The sequence below is a fragment of the Lampris incognitus genome, chromosome 21 (genome assembly GCF_029633865.1).
Source record: "Lampris incognitus isolate fLamInc1 chromosome 21, fLamInc1.hap2, whole genome shotgun sequence".
Classification (NCBI taxonomy): Eukaryota; Metazoa; Chordata; class Actinopteri; order Lampriformes; family Lampridae; genus Lampris; species Lampris incognitus.
In genome coordinates, this window is record NC_079231.1 from 18,853,838 (window position 1) to 18,870,856 (window position 17,019).

Below are 17,019 nucleotides of genomic sequence, written 5' to 3' on the forward strand. Positions count from 1 at the left end.
ACTGACAGCTCCAAGCAGCAACTGGCACCGTTCACTTTAATAAAGGGGTTTTTATTTCCACTAACAACACGTCCGCAAACATGATACTGCAGGTTGTGTAACTGTGGGTTAAGAGTTAGAGCAGCTTCTTATGTCAGTTAGTGAAGGAGTCTCGTTTAAATTGTTGTCTACTCCATGCAAACTCACAATACTTCACCCATGCATTCAGCCCTGCAGGTGCACTGAGTTCATAATCAGGAATCAGGGGCACTTTATGAAATGAACCGAAATATCGTTTCCCCCCAGCCCACAGCACCGCAACACCAAGACAACAACACATCTCAAAAAACTACAAGAACTACAAGAACACACATATCCAGACTAACACATACATCCAAACTAAACAAAAAACTCACTTTCCAAGGGAAGGAACGCCAGCCAGGATGGCTGTCGGAACTGCTGGTCTGCATGGGCTAGCAGTTAGCTTAGCCTGGCCCGCTTCTGCATCCTGTCAGACCGCCCTCGGTGTTTCCTCTTTGGGAGCAGCTCCAGACAGGGGCCGTGGTCCTTGGGCCCCACTGGAGGCAGCAGACCAGGCTCTCTCAGCCGATCCAACGCCAGGTCTCCCAGCCAGACACCCTCGACACACCAAAAAACCCAGCGAGGCGGCCACCAGACCGCCCTTGACGCTGTCGGAACTGCCGGTCTGCATGGGCTAGCAGTTAGCTTAGCCTGCCCCGCTTCCGCGTCCTGTCAAACCGCCCTCGGTGTTACCTCTTCGGGCGCAGCTCCGGGCAGGGGCCGTGCTCCTTGGGCCCACAAGACGCAGCAGACAAAGCTGCCCCACTCGATCCAAGGCCAAGTCTCCCAGCCATCAAATGAAGACACAAACTTAGACGCAGACGTGGACAAAGACACTGCATGGACGGTACTGGGTGAGACCGCCGCAAACGTGAATTCGCTCCGCCATCTTTCGACACCGGAAGCGGAAGTAATCGTAATGGACCAAGAATGACAAGCGATGACCTGAGGTACCCGGGCCTTGCCTGTGATTTACCTTTGAGTTATTTTTCAGGCTAGCCCGAGATTATGGAGATTAACCGCAGCTTAAATCATCGCTCCCCGGATGACGAAGAATAAAATAACGCGGAGCGAGACAGGAAATGGAAAAAAAAAGTCAAGGAGCACCGCGAGAGCGACGAGGTTCTTAGAGCTCTCTTTTCCAAAAAAAGGGGACCTAGAGCCAGGTTTGTCATCACCATGACAGAACAACGCGCATCCTACCCCATACAAAACAAACCCACCGAAGAAGAAAAGGGAAAAGCTGATTGACAGAGCTGCGTGACAGAGAGATAAATGGGAGTTTAAAAGATGACATGGTGCGTGAGGGGTGGGCGGGGGCGGGGGTACCCGAACGGATTAATCGCGCGGTGCAGCCTCAGGTTAAACTATGTGATTTTTTTTGGGGTACCGTCCCATCACTGGCCCCTGGGTGATTTGCATAGTACCGAGAGACCGAAGCCTCGTTTCTGCCCCCCGGGCTAAGCTTTGTGAGAGCCGAGCAGTCAAGGAGAAGAAGAAGAAAAAACTCACTGCCATTTGTGTCCAAATTGCCCCGTTCCCCGTGTCACTTATTTATTTATTTATTTATTTATTTATTTTACAGTTCTCTCTTCGTTTCTTCACTAAATTTCACTATTTTTTTTCCTTTAAATTAGGCAGGAGCTGGTCTTCTCCATGCTCAAATCCTCTTTTCCTGCTAAAGCTCATTATCATCCACACATGTAATCTCTCCGTTTCATACCAAGCACCCCAACTTTTCAAAGTGGGCTGCATAATTAGGCCAAGAAGGCCCGAAATGAACCCATTATCTTGCGGGGAGACATATTAAACCGGAGATAATGCTCTGTATTGTATCCAATGTCCAGGGCCCACAGTCTGCAGACGCCCTCAAAAGCCAATGGCCGGATAAAGAACGGCACAGCGCCTGTGACCTTTAGGCCGACCTTGACCTCTACATCGTGAAACTGTCCTGCAAACTCGAGGGAAACACGTTTAAGCTGCACTGGAGCTGCAGTGGTGGAACCCCCGTGCAACGCTCCTGGCACCTGTTCGCTTCACAGCTGCAACGCGTGCAAACGTCTCAGCTTTGTCAAACTAATTCACGCAACAGCCAATCAAAACGCAGATAACACACAAGGCCACGTAAGCTGTAAAACTAATGACTGTTAAGGCAAATGACTTCAATGATTTGGGCGTTGTGGAGCATCACCAAAATGAAGAAACAAAAATATAATGTGAAAGACCCGGTAATGTACTCAGCAGAATAAACCATTTCAATTGTCTCGCCTGCAACTTTATTGCTGAACGGATTCGCGTTGCTCTCAAGTTGAATGTAAAGTAGGCCTCGCAGTCCAAAGAACGAGAAATAAAATCTTTCATTTAAATCATATTTGACTGAATTTGGACCGTAAGCACCTGTGTGCAAAGTCACCTGAATCCAAAAAGTACCAAATCACCCAACACCTCATAAGTCCTCCCAAGAATCAGCGGAGGCCAATTTGAACAAATCTAAGCAACTTATAAGTTTCCCGGTGCAGCCCTGATCGCCCTGACGCTGCAGACTCTATTTGGTGAAACAGATGAAAACAAATGAGCTCAAGAGTCCCCATTCTGTTATGAATCTGATCCAAACGCCCAAGTGAGAAACTACATTTTATACTCCGGAGTTGTGCTGCAGCGATAACAAATAGGCAGTATTACACAGGGGCGCCTGCAGGATTTCATCTCAGGGTACATGCAGAAACCTGAGCGTGCACGCACACGTGCACGCACACACACACATACACTGAGAGAGAGCTGAGAGAGAAATGCCACTGACTGATTAATGAATAATTAAATCTGGCCTGCCTATGTGAAGTTTACTCTCCCTCTTCCTGGTCGCATTGAATTGTTTGAGCACTTCCTCACTGTCTCTTCTCATTTCAGGGTGACTGTTCATAAGGGCAGGCCCAGTGAGTCTGCCACCGTGTTGCATAAATAAGCCTTGAGACGCCTCGGCGTGCTAAATGAGCGCTCGGCATGGTTAGCAGTACACTCAGCATTCGGTGAAATGGTGGGGTAGAAATCTGCCCCGCTCTTTACCTGACAGATGTCACTGCTGGTGGGTTGTGTAACACCGAGTTGCTCCCACTGCTCCAGCTCAACGTCGGCACCATCCGGATTGGGTATCGGTGCCACGTATTCGTCTTTTACGTCCTGCCACAAGGTTTCTGACAAGACAGTTGGTTTGTGGGGGTGTCCGGGCAGTATAGCAGTCTCTTCCGTTGCCTTCAAACACGGGGATCACTGGTTCGAATCCCTGTGTGACCTTTGGCTTGGTCGGGTGTCCCTACAGAGACAATTGGCCGTTTCTACGGGTGGGAAGCCGGATGTGGGTATGTGCCGTGGTTGCTGTTCTAGCGCCTCCTCTGGCCGGTCGAGGCGCCTATTCGGGGGAGAGGGAACTGGGGGGAATAGCGTGATCCCCCCACGCACTACGTCCCCCAGGTGAAACTCCTCACTGTCAGGTGAAAAAGAAGCGGCTGGCGACTCCACATGTATGGGAGGAGGCACGTGGTAGTCTGCAGCCCTCCCCTGATGGGCAGCGGCGGGTGGAGCAGCAACTGGGATGGCTCGGAAGAGTGGGGTAATTAGCCACGTACAACTGGGGAGACAAAAGGGGGGGGGGGAGCCAAGAGAAAAAAAGGGGGCAAAAATCTCCCTCAAACAGAGCTAATAGACTACTGGCTGCACCCAGTAAGGGTCAAAGGTGAGCCAGCTCCATTCATCCATTCAACGTATTTATGAGCCTGTCATACAGTCAAGATAGGAGACCCAGATCTCAAACATATTCCCTTTAGATTGATTGTAAATGTTGAGAACTGCAATTGAATTTCAAGCAATAACGCCCCCGCCCCCCTCTTCCGCTGAGATGTCGATTTCGACCAAGCTGTTACGCTCATCCCTCCGAGCCCTTTCTCTCCTCCGCCGCCGCCGCTGCTGCTGCCATGTTGTAACATTATTACAGGTCAGCAGGCAGACTGTGGACAGACTCTTCCGCTCGTAAATCTCCTGATGGATCACCCTCCTGCCGAAACGGACGGCCGCGGCATTGGTCTCCGACCCGGGGCGCGTATCCGTAGCGGCGGCCCGGGTTGTCAGGAGGGCCCTATGTGGCCCAGCTGCCGAGCGGCTTCCTCTCCGCTCTGCAAGCAGGACAGCGGGAGTAAACACCTTCCGAGTGGCCAACCCATTTCATTTCCAATATCATGTGTGCGATCAATCTCGCCGGGTCTGAGCCAGGCGGCGCAGGGGAAGGTAATCATTCAACGTTTGGGCGGGTATACGGTATTGACCACAAGATGAACCGTGTGCCATGTGTGGGTCTGTTTGTGTGCATGCGTGTGTGCGCACTTGTGCATTTGTGCATGTGGGTGTGTTGTATTGGTTAGTTTTGTGCATGCACACGCATGCGTGTGTGTGTGTTTTCAAAGGTAAGTGTGAGCGTCCACCTAAATGTGCCCCAAAATACATTTGTTTCATAACAGGCCCTTTGGTCGAAGAGTTTTTAGGGGCGGCGTGGCTCAGAGCTGGCCGTCTAGTCATCAGAAGGTCGCCGGTTCGATCCCCGGCTCCTGCAGAGAGCGTGTTGAAGCGTCCTAGAGCAAGACACTGACCCCCCCTAAGTGCTCCTGATGAGCAGGGTGGTGCCTTGCACGGCAGCCTGCACCATCAGTGTATGAAGGTGTGTGCATGGGTGAATATGAGGCGTACGCTGTACAGCTCTTTGAGTGGTATAAATGCAGTCTAGTTACCATTTTGCAATTGTTAATTTGTATCTATTTCTTCTTCATCTTATACCGAGATCAATAACAGCCACGAATGATGACGTAATCCGATTGGAATTCAGTGTAAATCTCTACACAGTGCTCTCTCTTACCGCCAAGTCCAACCTACATGACAACCCCACTTGGTTAGGTTGAGGCATGCGGAGTGATAGGGCTAGGGTTAGGGTTAGAGGTCGGGGGGGGGCGGGAGGTGTCGTGTAAACGTGCCATTAGGGTAACAATGCTGGCGTCTAGACGGTAACCCTTGATTCGCAAAACTCTCGTGGGATTTTCACCCAACGCTTACTTTGCGCATGTGCGAGAGTGCGCATGGCATTTCGCACATCCGGGGTTACCATCGAAGACCTCAGTATTGGGGAGGGGAGAGGGTCGTGCAGTGAAATGCTTGTGTCATGCAGTTAAGTGGGCGTTGTCGTGTGGTACCGCCAACCCGCAGCGGGACCCAACTCCTTACCGCAGGGTGGTTGGTTGCTAGTGCGTGGGCTGGCGTTGCCGCATTTGCCGTCAAGTGTACCGATATGTCGCAAAACAGTCTTGTCCCATCTTTCCTAACAAACGAAAAGCCCGGGACGGGCCCAGGTTCTTGCTGACAGTTAACTGCCATATTTAGCGCCCTTCAATATCAATTACAAAGTCAAGTGGCTTGCCGCAATCGAATTTGCGCCGTGCGTCAACGTCCCCCCTTTAGGAACCACTGTCTCATCCAATCAGGTCGTCGTATGCCACATGCTGTCGTATATTGTGCTGATTGTAAAGCCATTCGGGACTACCTTGGGAATTCGGGCTACACAAATAAACTTGACTCGAGAGATCCTTATTACTGGCCGGAACGTGAGTAGCGCCATTTATGCGGGGGACGACGCCGTCCCTTGACTTGATCGATTAATCTTGACGTCCCCCCCCCCCCCCCGAGTTGGGCGCGTCGCGACGCGCCGGGTTTAATTGACTGCCGGGATGTACTTGACGCTCCCCTGCGAGGACGGAGAGCGGGAGGAGAACCGAGAGAATTTTATCGATGTTTTTTGGTGTGTGTCCCCCCCCCCTCCTCCTCCTCCCTACCTCTCCTCCTCCATCTTTTTCTGTAGATAAATATAGTGGAGGTGTGAGATGTTGCGGGGCCCGGCAGTGGCAGATGAACACATGGAGGGCGGGTGACGAACGGATGCTCTCTAATGGGAGCCAAGGTCTTTCCCCGTGGCAAGCGGGCTTTATTTACGGCCTCCCCTTCGCGGTGACACGTCGGGCCCTCGCAGCATCTTTGACAGAAGCCTGGGAAAAACAAAATCCCCTGTTCCATTAGCAAACGGGAGCACACGTCAGCAAGCAGCTCCTTATATATATATATATATATTAACATATACATGAGCTCGGCGGGGACCTGAAGACTGTGCGGATGTAATGGCTCCAATATGCATCGCTGGAATTGCTGGGAGACTGTGGTAAGGTAACCGCCATTTGTCTGGGGACTCATCAACGTCTAGCCCAGGAATGGGGACTAATGGCTAGGGAGCACGAGGGTAGGAGAGGGGCCAAATTTGTCTCAATCCACGTCAAGGCGTACGGCGGCCCAATCCCCCAACTGTTATCAATGTTTGCTGGGGGGGAGGGGGGGGACGTGTGTTAATGGTTTCCTTAAGGGTAACCCTTGATGGATGGAAAGTAGACGGATACAGTATGTTTCTAGCACTAGTCATAATTGTGATTCATCGTGACTTGACCTATCCACTGCCGAATACGCCAACACAGGCGAGCAGAAAGGGGACGGTCAGGGCCCTCTGGGTCTTCAGAGAGGGCCCAAGATATTCTCAAATAACAAAGAAACATTAAAAAGTCCATCCATCCACTATCCAAGCTGCTTATCCCAATCAGGGTCGCGGGAAGCTGGAGCCTATCCCAGCAGTCGCTGGGCGGCGGCAGGCAGGGCGACACTTCGGATAGGCCACCAGGCCAACACACAAGCTTCTCCATCATGGCGAGGTGGCGATCCAGGAGAAGTGTTACTGACTACATAGTGCTTTACCATACCTCAAGTCCTGCCCTGTACAGCATCCTAACGTATCGCCAAAAGTACGCCACATTTGGGCGTCCGGGTAGCCTGTCACTAGCCTAACACTAGCCCGTCATATTGTTGAGGTATCAGGGAGGGATTGTTGAGGGATCCTCTCCGGTCCTAACCCTAACCCTTAGGGCTTCAGCGCTCCCGAGTCCCGACTGACAGAAGAAGAAGAAAAAAAAACGTGGTGCAGACACGAACCAGCCTTCCAACTGAAGCACAGTTGTATTTCTTGCTGGTCGTTGCACAGCACCAAGCCATAGATTAGTCATTCGTGACTATGACACGAAAAGACGTGATGCCGGGTTGATCTTGCCTGCGCAGCCGCAAACACAAACACACAACTTCCCTTTCTTCTTCGGCGCCACTTCCTCACGGCGTATGACACCACACATGCACGCACGCGCACGCACAATATTTGAGCAGCCTCATTACCTCATATCACCTTTTGTGCCTTGATCATTACATTGCTGCTCATCACTGATCACACCTGATCCGTTTGTTCGATAATTAGCGTTGATTAATATTAGTAGATTTTTCTTGATTGGCTGCCCTAATAAATTGTTCTCATCGAAGTAAGCCATTGCCCTGCCTGCTTTGTGACAATATTTATGGAAGCCTTCCCCTGCCAATCAAAGTAATCCAATCAGTGCAAGATTGATTAGTCCATCAAACGAAATGGGTAAATTATAACTACTGAGGAGCAAAGTTAATGGTTAATAATTTCATATGGGGCTGATTCACGAGACTGATTTTCCAAGACTGCTTTTATGAGACTGATTTAATTAGACTGATTTGATTAATCCACCAATTTCAGTAGTTTAAATTATGAAATATTAAACATGAAAATTAATGGCATACTGATTTGATAACCCTGTTGCTCCCACAAGCATTTTTGACTTTTAACCGATTAAATGATTAATCAATTAATTGAGGGGGAAAAAATAATAATCTGGCAGATTAATTGATTATGAAAATAACTTAGTTGCAGCCCTATTAGATATTGGACAGAAAGCCGCATGACAAAATATACTGGAGGACACTGCAACGAGCAGGGTCCATGAGACAAACCTGGTTGGTATGAAATACTGTCCTGGGTTTATTTATTTCTCCTGTCTTTAGCGTGATATACTCTGTTAATCCTACCGGGGGGAAGTGTTTCCTCTTCACCTCCCGGTTAGGGTGCAGGCTCAGCGGCCTGCTGAGGGATCGGAGATCTTGCTCCGGGATGCTGCACCAGGTTTAGCTGCATGGGGAATTAAAGCTGGGGCCCTGTCGACGACCTCACCAGCCAGCAAGTCTGCCGTGTCTTGGAAGAGAGAAATCAGTCAAGCTTCTTTTTTGACCGTCTTTGTGCTGAAAGAGAGAGGCTGCCACGGAGCGAGATGTGAATATTCAGTTTCTTTGTACATCCCTTCAAATCTAGTAACTACAGAAACCTAAAGGGGTAAAACCTGAGACCTGAGGGATCTCAAAGAACACTGTTGACAAGCTTCTTTTGGGAGGGGGGGGGGGTAAAAAAGCTTCTTTTATTTTCATCCCAGGGAGGAGAGAGGCAAACCTGTCCTGCAACAGAAAGGTCACAGATCCAAACCTATGACGGTTAACGTGTCCCGTCACCAGCCCCTGGTCCCGCGGTCGTACCCTTGGAAGGAAAAAAAATAAAAAGACAGCGAGAACCCACTTTCTCCATCATCGCGTTTCCTCCACCGTTTTGACTTTCATTCTACCCCGGTCCCGGTGAACAGCAGCGGCAGCTGACCGAGGGCCCTGGAGAACTTCATATTGTTCCATGTGGGGCGTCCGGATAGCATAGCGGTCTATTCTGTTGCTTACCAACACGGGGATCGCCGGTTCGAACCCCCGTGTTACCTCCGGCTTGGTCGGGCATCCCTATTGACACAATTGGCCGTGTCTGTGGGTGGGAAGCTGGATGTGGGTATGTGTCCCGGACGCCAAACTAGCGCCTCCTCTGGTCGGTCGGTCGGTCGGGGCGCCTGTTCGGGGGGGAGGGGATAGCGTGTTCCTCCCACGTGCAACGTCCTCACTGTCAGGTGAAAAGAAGCGGCTGGCGACTCCACATGTATCGGAGGAGGCACGTGGTGGTCTGCAGAGGGGGCGGAGCAGTGACCGGGACGGCTCGGAAGAGTGGGCTAATTGGCCGGACACAATTGGGGAGAAAAAGGGGGGAAATTCAAGAGCAGTTATGAGATGCACAGTGCAAAACCCTTCAGCACAGATTGTGGTAGCCATGCAACATGGCATGCAACTCTTTGGTGGCAGTTAGAACGCACACACATTGGACTGTGCATTAAGAGGTTTGGAAAAATATAAATCAAAACCTTTCAAGTTAATGCCCTCTATGAATCTGGGCTAAAACCTTACGTCAGATCCATTGTCTACCAACATCTCCTCGCAAGAGCTGGAAAATGCAGCCGGCCAGTGCAGGACAAGAGGATTTTGATCCCCTTCCCAGCTTATTGCTAAGTAACCGAGCAGGAGCTTTTAGGGATTTCTAACACAGCTCTTCCCAAGCAGCAACTGAACGTCGCCATATTGTTTTAATAGAAGTGGCCGACTTGAGGGTTTATTGTGTGTTGGACGATAACACAGCCAGGGCCCATTTTCAGAAAGCAATGTTTAAAGAGAGAAAATATCAACTCTGCTAGGATGACGTCACAGAGTGCTCAAACAGCCCAGTCCCATTGGAGCTGAGGCAGCTCTACCTGCGGTTCATTAGAGCCAACTTAGCCACGAAGGCCGGAGCAGCCACGCTCATACGATTCCCTCACAAGTGTGACAACTTTCAATTATCACCCGCCCGCCACTCAATATTTGAGGATTCAATATTTGAACTTGGTCAGTGGTTTGGCGGTGACTGATAAGATGGCAATGTCAGCGGGAAGATAAACGCCGGGCTATTTCCAGTACAAGCGAGCTCCCGACGAAATAATCTCTGCAGCGGAACAAACCTTAAGTTGCTTAAAGTCCCATCTGTTTCAGTCGGAGGCAAATTTATTCACCATAATTTACTTCAGAGATATTAGGGATACCCCAACAAGGCTCGGCAAAATGGGTCTGATTAAAGAGAGTTTATGTTGGAAATGCAAAACTGAATCGTCTCGTACATACGTACAAATTAAATCTACTCTCTGCATTTAACCCATGCTAGCTGTGTTGCTAGGAGCAGCGGGCAGCCGCCGTGCAGCGCCCGGGGGGGGACCAACTCCAGTTCTTCTTTCCGTGCCTTGCTCAAGGGCACAGACAAGAGTATTAACCCTAACATGCATGTCTTTTTGATGGTGGGGGAAACCGGAGCAAACCCATGCAGACATGGGGAGGACATGCAAACTCCACACAGAAAGGACCTGGGGAGGGGCCAGGGGTTCGAACCCAGGACCTTCTTGCTGTGAGGCAACAGCGCTAACCACTGGGCCACCATGCCAGGACATGTGTGCTCACTGTGGGAGTGTCTCATGGTTTCCTCTTTATGGAGAAATGTTCTGGAAGGGCTTGGACATGTGCGGAGGAGAGATGCTGGGGATATTGGGAGAAGGGTGGTGAATATGGAGCTGCCAGGGAAGAGGAGAAGAGGGAGGCCAAAGAGGAGGTTTATGGATGTGGTGAGGGAGGACATGCAGGTGGCTGGTGTGACAGAGGAGGATGCAGAGGACAGGAAGAGATGGAAACGGATGTATAATATATAGGGATACATGCTATACGGGGGAATGAACAGACTGTGAATTGCCCGGCTCACCTGAATGATGTGTCCTTGAGGACATATCTGTAGTACCACAGTTGAATAAAGCTGCATTTAGAGTATTAAGAACTGGCTTAATAACATGTGCCAGGATGATTCTTCATTGTTGGAAGGAACCTCAAACTCCTACACGGAAAATGTGGAGGGGACAAATGATGGGAACTGTTGCATGGGAAAAGATGCTGGGAAGACGGGACGGGGGAAATGGGACAGATTTAGCAGGGGACAGCCTAACCATGACAAGCGCTGTCGCCTCACAGCAAGGAGGTCCTGGGTTCGAACCCTGTGGTTGTCCAACCTTAGGGGGTCATCCCCTGTTTGGAGTTTGCATGTTCTCCCCGTGTCTGCAGTGGCGGGGTTTCTCCGGGTGCTCCGGTTTCCCCCACCATCAGAAAGACATGCATGTTAGGGTTGGTACCCCTGTATGTGCCCTTGACCGAGGCACGGCAAGACGAAGTGGAGTTGGTCGCTGGGTGCTGCAGCTGCCCACTACTCCTAGCTACACAGCAAGGATGGGTTAAATGCACAGAAAGAATTGCCCCCCGGGGGAGGGGGGGATCCGATGGGCTGATACACTACATCTGTACCTGCATGGACTAATGCTCATCGCTGTAACGTCACCAAATAACTGCCTTTCTCATGCCTATGCCTGGATGGATACCTGCCTGTATGTGTGTTTTTATTTTGTTTTCGTTCTCATTTGTGCATTATACTGTTGCAAAACACGATAACAAGTTTAAATGAACAAAAACAACCCCATCTGTTCCTCAGCCCTTCCATCTCTTGCACAAAAGAAGAGCGTCGCCGGGCACTCCGCTCTTTTCCAGCACTGCCCTGCTTTAAAGAAAATCACAGTTTTCCCCCCAAATTCCCACCAGGGAGGCTGCCCCACGGTGACCACGGTCGCCTGCTTCCGGTCGCCGAGCAGCTCCGTCGGAGCAACCGGAAGGGGGGAGGGGGTGAAGTGTTCCTCTGAGGGGCAGACGCGGCGGCGGTAACTAAGGGGGCAGTTAATTCACTCGCCGCTTATTCGGAGTTTCCCACGGCCGAGCTGCAGATTCAAACGGGCAAATCCCCTCCGCACCTCACCCAGCCCCCCTCCAACCTCCCTCCAACCCCTGCCGCTGGACCGCGGCGCGGATGCTGACCACGGACAAAACAGGTAGCGCTGATATTTTTTTGGTTTTCCAAGGCCCGGGATAGGGAGTCCTCCTCATAATAACCGCTAACGCCCCCTAAAACCGAATGTGCTGTATCAAGCAGAATACACACATAATTATTCCGTTTACCCGACCATTCAGACCGTATCAGCAGTCTGACAAGAAGGCGGGGGTGGGTGTGGGGTGGGGGTGGGGGGTGGGGGGCAGCGGTGCAAGGACAAAGGGATGTGCTCTACATATGCACGGCCAGGATTAGTGTGACAGATGCGCCGTTATAGGTGCATTGTGTGTTTTTTCCACACTGCCCCCCCCCCTCGTGTACACATGCAGACGAAGCGCTACTGCGAGATGGATGTTTTCAATTCAATCAGCTCGAGATGATAGCTGCACACGCACACGCACACGCGTGTTCAGTTTGTGCGTGCGTGCAGGCATGCGTGTTTCCCCTTACAAGGAATAGGCGGGGATGTTGTGTTCGTTCCCCTAAGGGAGTCAATCAAGTCTTCGTTTAATTGCCTTTAATGGGCTGAACCCAAGGGTTCTGACTGGCGACATGAAGCGACTCCACTGTGCCCCGTCCTGTTTTATCTAAGGGAGCATCGGACATGCGTCTGATCTTCTTAGTTCGGGATGGAGTCACACAGACTCCTGGCGTAGGGATTGATGTGGGAATTCTTAGCCTAAAATTCCTTGTGAGTTACTAGGAAGTGTAACCCGCGAACAGGTCTATAATGAACTTTTCCTGAACGTTTTAAGACAAAATCGGAGGAACATTTGTGCCAAGTTTTCACTTTCTCTGACTCCTTGTAGTTGCAAAATTCCTGATCTACTACTACTACTACTACTACTGCTACTACTTTCGGCGGCTGCCGTTAGGGGGCGCCACAGCGGATCATCCGTCTCCATCTCTTCCTGTCCTCTGCATCTTCCTCTGTCACACCAGCCACCTGCGTGTCCTCCCTCACCACATCCATAAACCTCCTCTTTGGCCTTCCTCTTCTCCTCTTCCCTGGCAGCTCCATATTCAGCATCCTTCTGCCAATATACCCAGCATCTCTCCTCCGCACACGTCCAAGCCATCTCAATCTCGCCTCTCTTGCTTTTATTCTTTATTATTTCTTTATTATTATTATTTATTAATTATTGTTTGCTTTTATTCTGTGTTTATTTATTCATTTTATTCTCTTTTGTTTACAGATTCCTGCTAAATCTCCAAATAAAGATTTCTTTCGCCCAACATTTTACCAACCTATGCCTTAAATAAAAAGCCATGCTGCAGTTGCAGGTTGGTTTTAAAGACTGACCTCTTTTAATTTTAATAGTTTTCAGCAAATCCACATGGAAATTTTGAGGAAACAAAAACCATACCTCCTCCACATAAAGAATGCTTCCTGAACCATCACCACAGAAAACATACCTATGACCCATCAATCCAATCCTAAAACCCTTACCGCCGCCCCCCCCCCCCCCCACGTGCTGAAAAGACTAATTCCTCCGTTTTATGAAATCCGGATGCTGCACTTCAGCTTGAGAGTGACTTTCCCCACTCTCCAACCTCACCACAGAGCTGCGATCTGCAGCCGGCATGGAATTCTAATAAAGCTGTAGCGTCTTAAACGGAGGCCGGAATGGGCGGGGGGATGGGGGGTCCGGCCTGGATAGGGCTTCATTTATCAGCGGACGCATTTCACATCCTTGCTCCAGGCCACGGCTTGCGGAGCGTCCTAGGAGACGGGCCCTGGGGACTAACTGCTGGAGAGGCTGAAAACCCTCTGATGAGCCCGGGGCCGTTCCTGCACCTGGGTCTAATATGCATGAGCAAAAAAAACCCCAGACGCCAGCATCCTCTGGAAAATGAGAAAACAGACTGGCACAAGATTTCCTTTATGTTGGCCCCCCCCCAGCCTGCATCTATCTCAGTGATTCCTCTTGAGACGGGGGGGGGGGGGGCTCACTACGAGATGGACTACTTTCGCTTCATCGTGTCAACATACAGCAAGGTATAGCTGTCAAGATAAACCAGGCTAAGCCCAGAAATACAAAATAACAGTGCACAAAGCAAAAATCCATCATTAGACGGACCCATTTTACACACTTTGTGCAGTTAATGTAGGCCCCGCGGCAATGTGAGGCAGTTTATTGTGCGGTATGCAGCGTTTAACTTTAATGTTTATTATCTTTCTTGTTCTGGGACTACAGCGGTATTTTCCGATTACCTCAAGACAAAGAAAAACCTGCAGAGTTGCAATAACCGTCTTGATAAGGCTGGACCAGTTCAGCTCCTCTGCAAACATCAACACCCCAAATATCTCATTTAGTCGTCGTGATTAACCCAACCTCAAAATGAACGATGCAAGGATGTGCAGACGCACCATCCGAGTCTTTAAAAGAAGCCAAAGCATTAAAAAAAGGACGCCTCTGTATTTCATCACAGCTGCACGAGGCAGCCAGATCCCAATCTTGTTGACTGAACCCCCCCACCCCCACCCCACCCCTACGCGTGCCTCGTAAACAGAGAAAACGAGCCTTATCAATCGGTGCTACTCATGAATGGATGGTGTAGCAGGGGACTCCGGATCAGTCATCGCTTCACACATTCGGATGATAAGTTTTGCTGGGCCGGTGCATCTGCAAGAGGCCACGCTTCTGCACCGCTGCGCGTTTCTGCTCGGTTCTGTTCTGCAGACTCGCCTGCAGAGTTTTTCCTTCTGTGGCCGTTATGAAAAGTGACTGAGCGGGGTCCCCGGATGGTTTAGCCCCACAAAGAAAAAAAAGCTGGCACTTACCTGAGCCTCTCTTTGACACCACTTTCAGGCACTGGACCACCACGGGGTACAGCAGTAGCACAAGAGGGATGGGGGCTTTCATTTTTTACACCAGTCCTGAAGGAATGAAAGGGAGGTTTTTAGTACATGGTCCCGGATGAGGCCAGTTGTTTGAATGCACTGAGCGAGTCTGGAAGCTGAAATTCATGAATAAACAAAATGTCATAAATAGTAATGGAGGGCTTCACATTTCGGGGTGTGCTCGGACCAAAGCTCACAGATAAAATCAGAACTGTACGCTAGGAAGGCAACAGCTACCGAGTTTATGCAAGAGCTGGGGTCAGTTATTTAAGGGAGAAAAAAAAAGTATTTGAATGCACGTTGGTGGAAATCAAACCGGCTGAACCTCTGGGTCTCCTTATACCCGTTTCTGAGTATTGCTCTTGCACATGTACACAACCAGGGGCTACATAAATGGTGTTGCAAACGCATCGCTGTGTTTTTCTTCTGCCGATCCGGAGAGGGCTGCAGACTACCACGCGCCTCCTCCGATACACGTGGAGTCGCCAGCCGCTCCTTTTCACCTGACAGTAAGGAGCCAGGGGGGCGTAGCACGTGGGAGGATCACGCTATTCCCCCCAGTTCCCCCTCCCCGAACAGACGCCCCGACCGACCAGAGGAGGCGCAAGTGCAACGACCAGGACACATACCCACATCCGGCTTCCCACCCGAAAACATGGCCAATTGTGTCCGTAGGGACGCCTGACCAAGCCGGAGGTAACATGGGGATTCGAACGGGCGATCCCCGTGTTGGTAGGCAACGGAGTAGACTGCCACCCAGGGGGCCTCGCATCTCTGTCTCTTAAGACGAAGGGCAGATCGGGCTTTGTTGTGTTGTCCAACCATTTCCCCAGGCTGCGTGATGTAATAAACCATCTATAACAGTCAGGATTCCTCCGGGTTAACGGCATCATCAAAGGAATCTATTGACGTTGCTGAATCAGAACCAGAACCAGAATACTTTATTCATCCCCAGGGGGAAATTGGGTAGACAACTAAATTAGGACACCCAATACTGGAAAGGGCAATCATAATCGTGGGATTATCCATAATGGAGATGTCAGGTCATTTTTAGAGGTCGTGTGTTTGATAGCCACGTGGTAGGGTTACAGATACCATCCATGGGCTGCGTGATAGCTAAAATATTGTCAATATGATTAATCATGGGACATTTTACATGATTCATATGCATCGCGACATCTATATAAAGAATTCAACTGAGCTTCATCACATTGGACTGTTTGTAATGTAAAGAATAATATAAAACCAAAACAAGTCTTTATATAATACCCGCTCAAATATTTCAGACCCCACTGTGAGAAAGTTTAGGTCATATATTCTCATTATCACTGACTTAGGCAACAAAATTGTGTTCCACAATATCCAAATTTCATCCAGATGCAATAGCACTGAAAGACAATAAACGATGATATTGAATTACTGCCCAGCTGGAAATCCATGCAAGGAGGGACTCCATTTTCAGCTAAGGGTGACCTCCATGCCACTTTGAGACTTTATGTCGTGCATTTACCAGTGAAACAAAGCGGGGGGGGGGGGTTGAGCCAAAACAAAAATACATATTTAATAAATTCATATCAAATCAAAAATTGATGTTAAATCACAAATTTAACTCGGACGAAAGAGTAGTGTTCATGCCAGATGGGTGTTTTGTGTTTTCTTATATATATTTATTCATATATATATATATATATATATATATATATATATATATATATATATATATATATATATATATAATATGATTAGAATCCATGAAACTACTCTGTGTGTATATATATATATATGTGTGTATGTCTGTGTGTGTATATATATATATATATATGTATTTTTGTATATATCGATATATATCACATATATCGATATATATATATGCAGTAGTTTCAGTGATTCTAATCATGCGGCCATGATAGATTGGCACAATTTGGAGCCAACATAGTAGAACAGTTTGTCAGCAACCAACAACAAAATTCCAGTAGGCCTAAACTTTGGTCCCTTAACCCCCCCCCCCCACCCCACCCCACCCAGTATGCACTGATTCTGTTTTGGCTTCCAACTCCTGTCCCAGCCGCAGGCATGAGAACCACCTCTCCATTTGCCTCAAAAAAGTTACCCTTATGGGCCCACGACAAAGACGCCTCACACACACCCCACAAGGCCGCAACAGAAAGCCGCGGAGGGGAAACCCTGAAAAGCCATAATAAGCCTTCAGACCATCACGGAGGCATGCAAAACTGGCAGGCGGCCAAACGATGGCGACACTGCCGCATTCCCGCCATCCAAAAAAAAGGGGCTATTGTGGTCGGCCCTCGCTCACTTAGTCCGACGCCAACCG

The 17,019-nt window shown here is 49.5% G+C and overlaps 1 protein-coding gene across 1 annotated transcript in view; it reads right to left on the minus strand.

Annotated features, from left to right (window-relative positions):
* The window catches only part of il1rapl1b (interleukin 1 receptor accessory protein-like 1b), a 351,976-nt gene extending 337,267 nt beyond the window's left edge, over positions 1-14,709 (minus strand). The window contains exon 1 of the mRNA XM_056301353.1: positions 14,628-14,709. Within this exon, the coding sequence (XP_056157328.1) occupies positions 14,628-14,709 (82 nt within the window). The remainder of the gene's footprint in view (positions 1-14,627) is intronic.
* Positions 14,710-17,019: the final 2,310 nt, after the last annotated feature.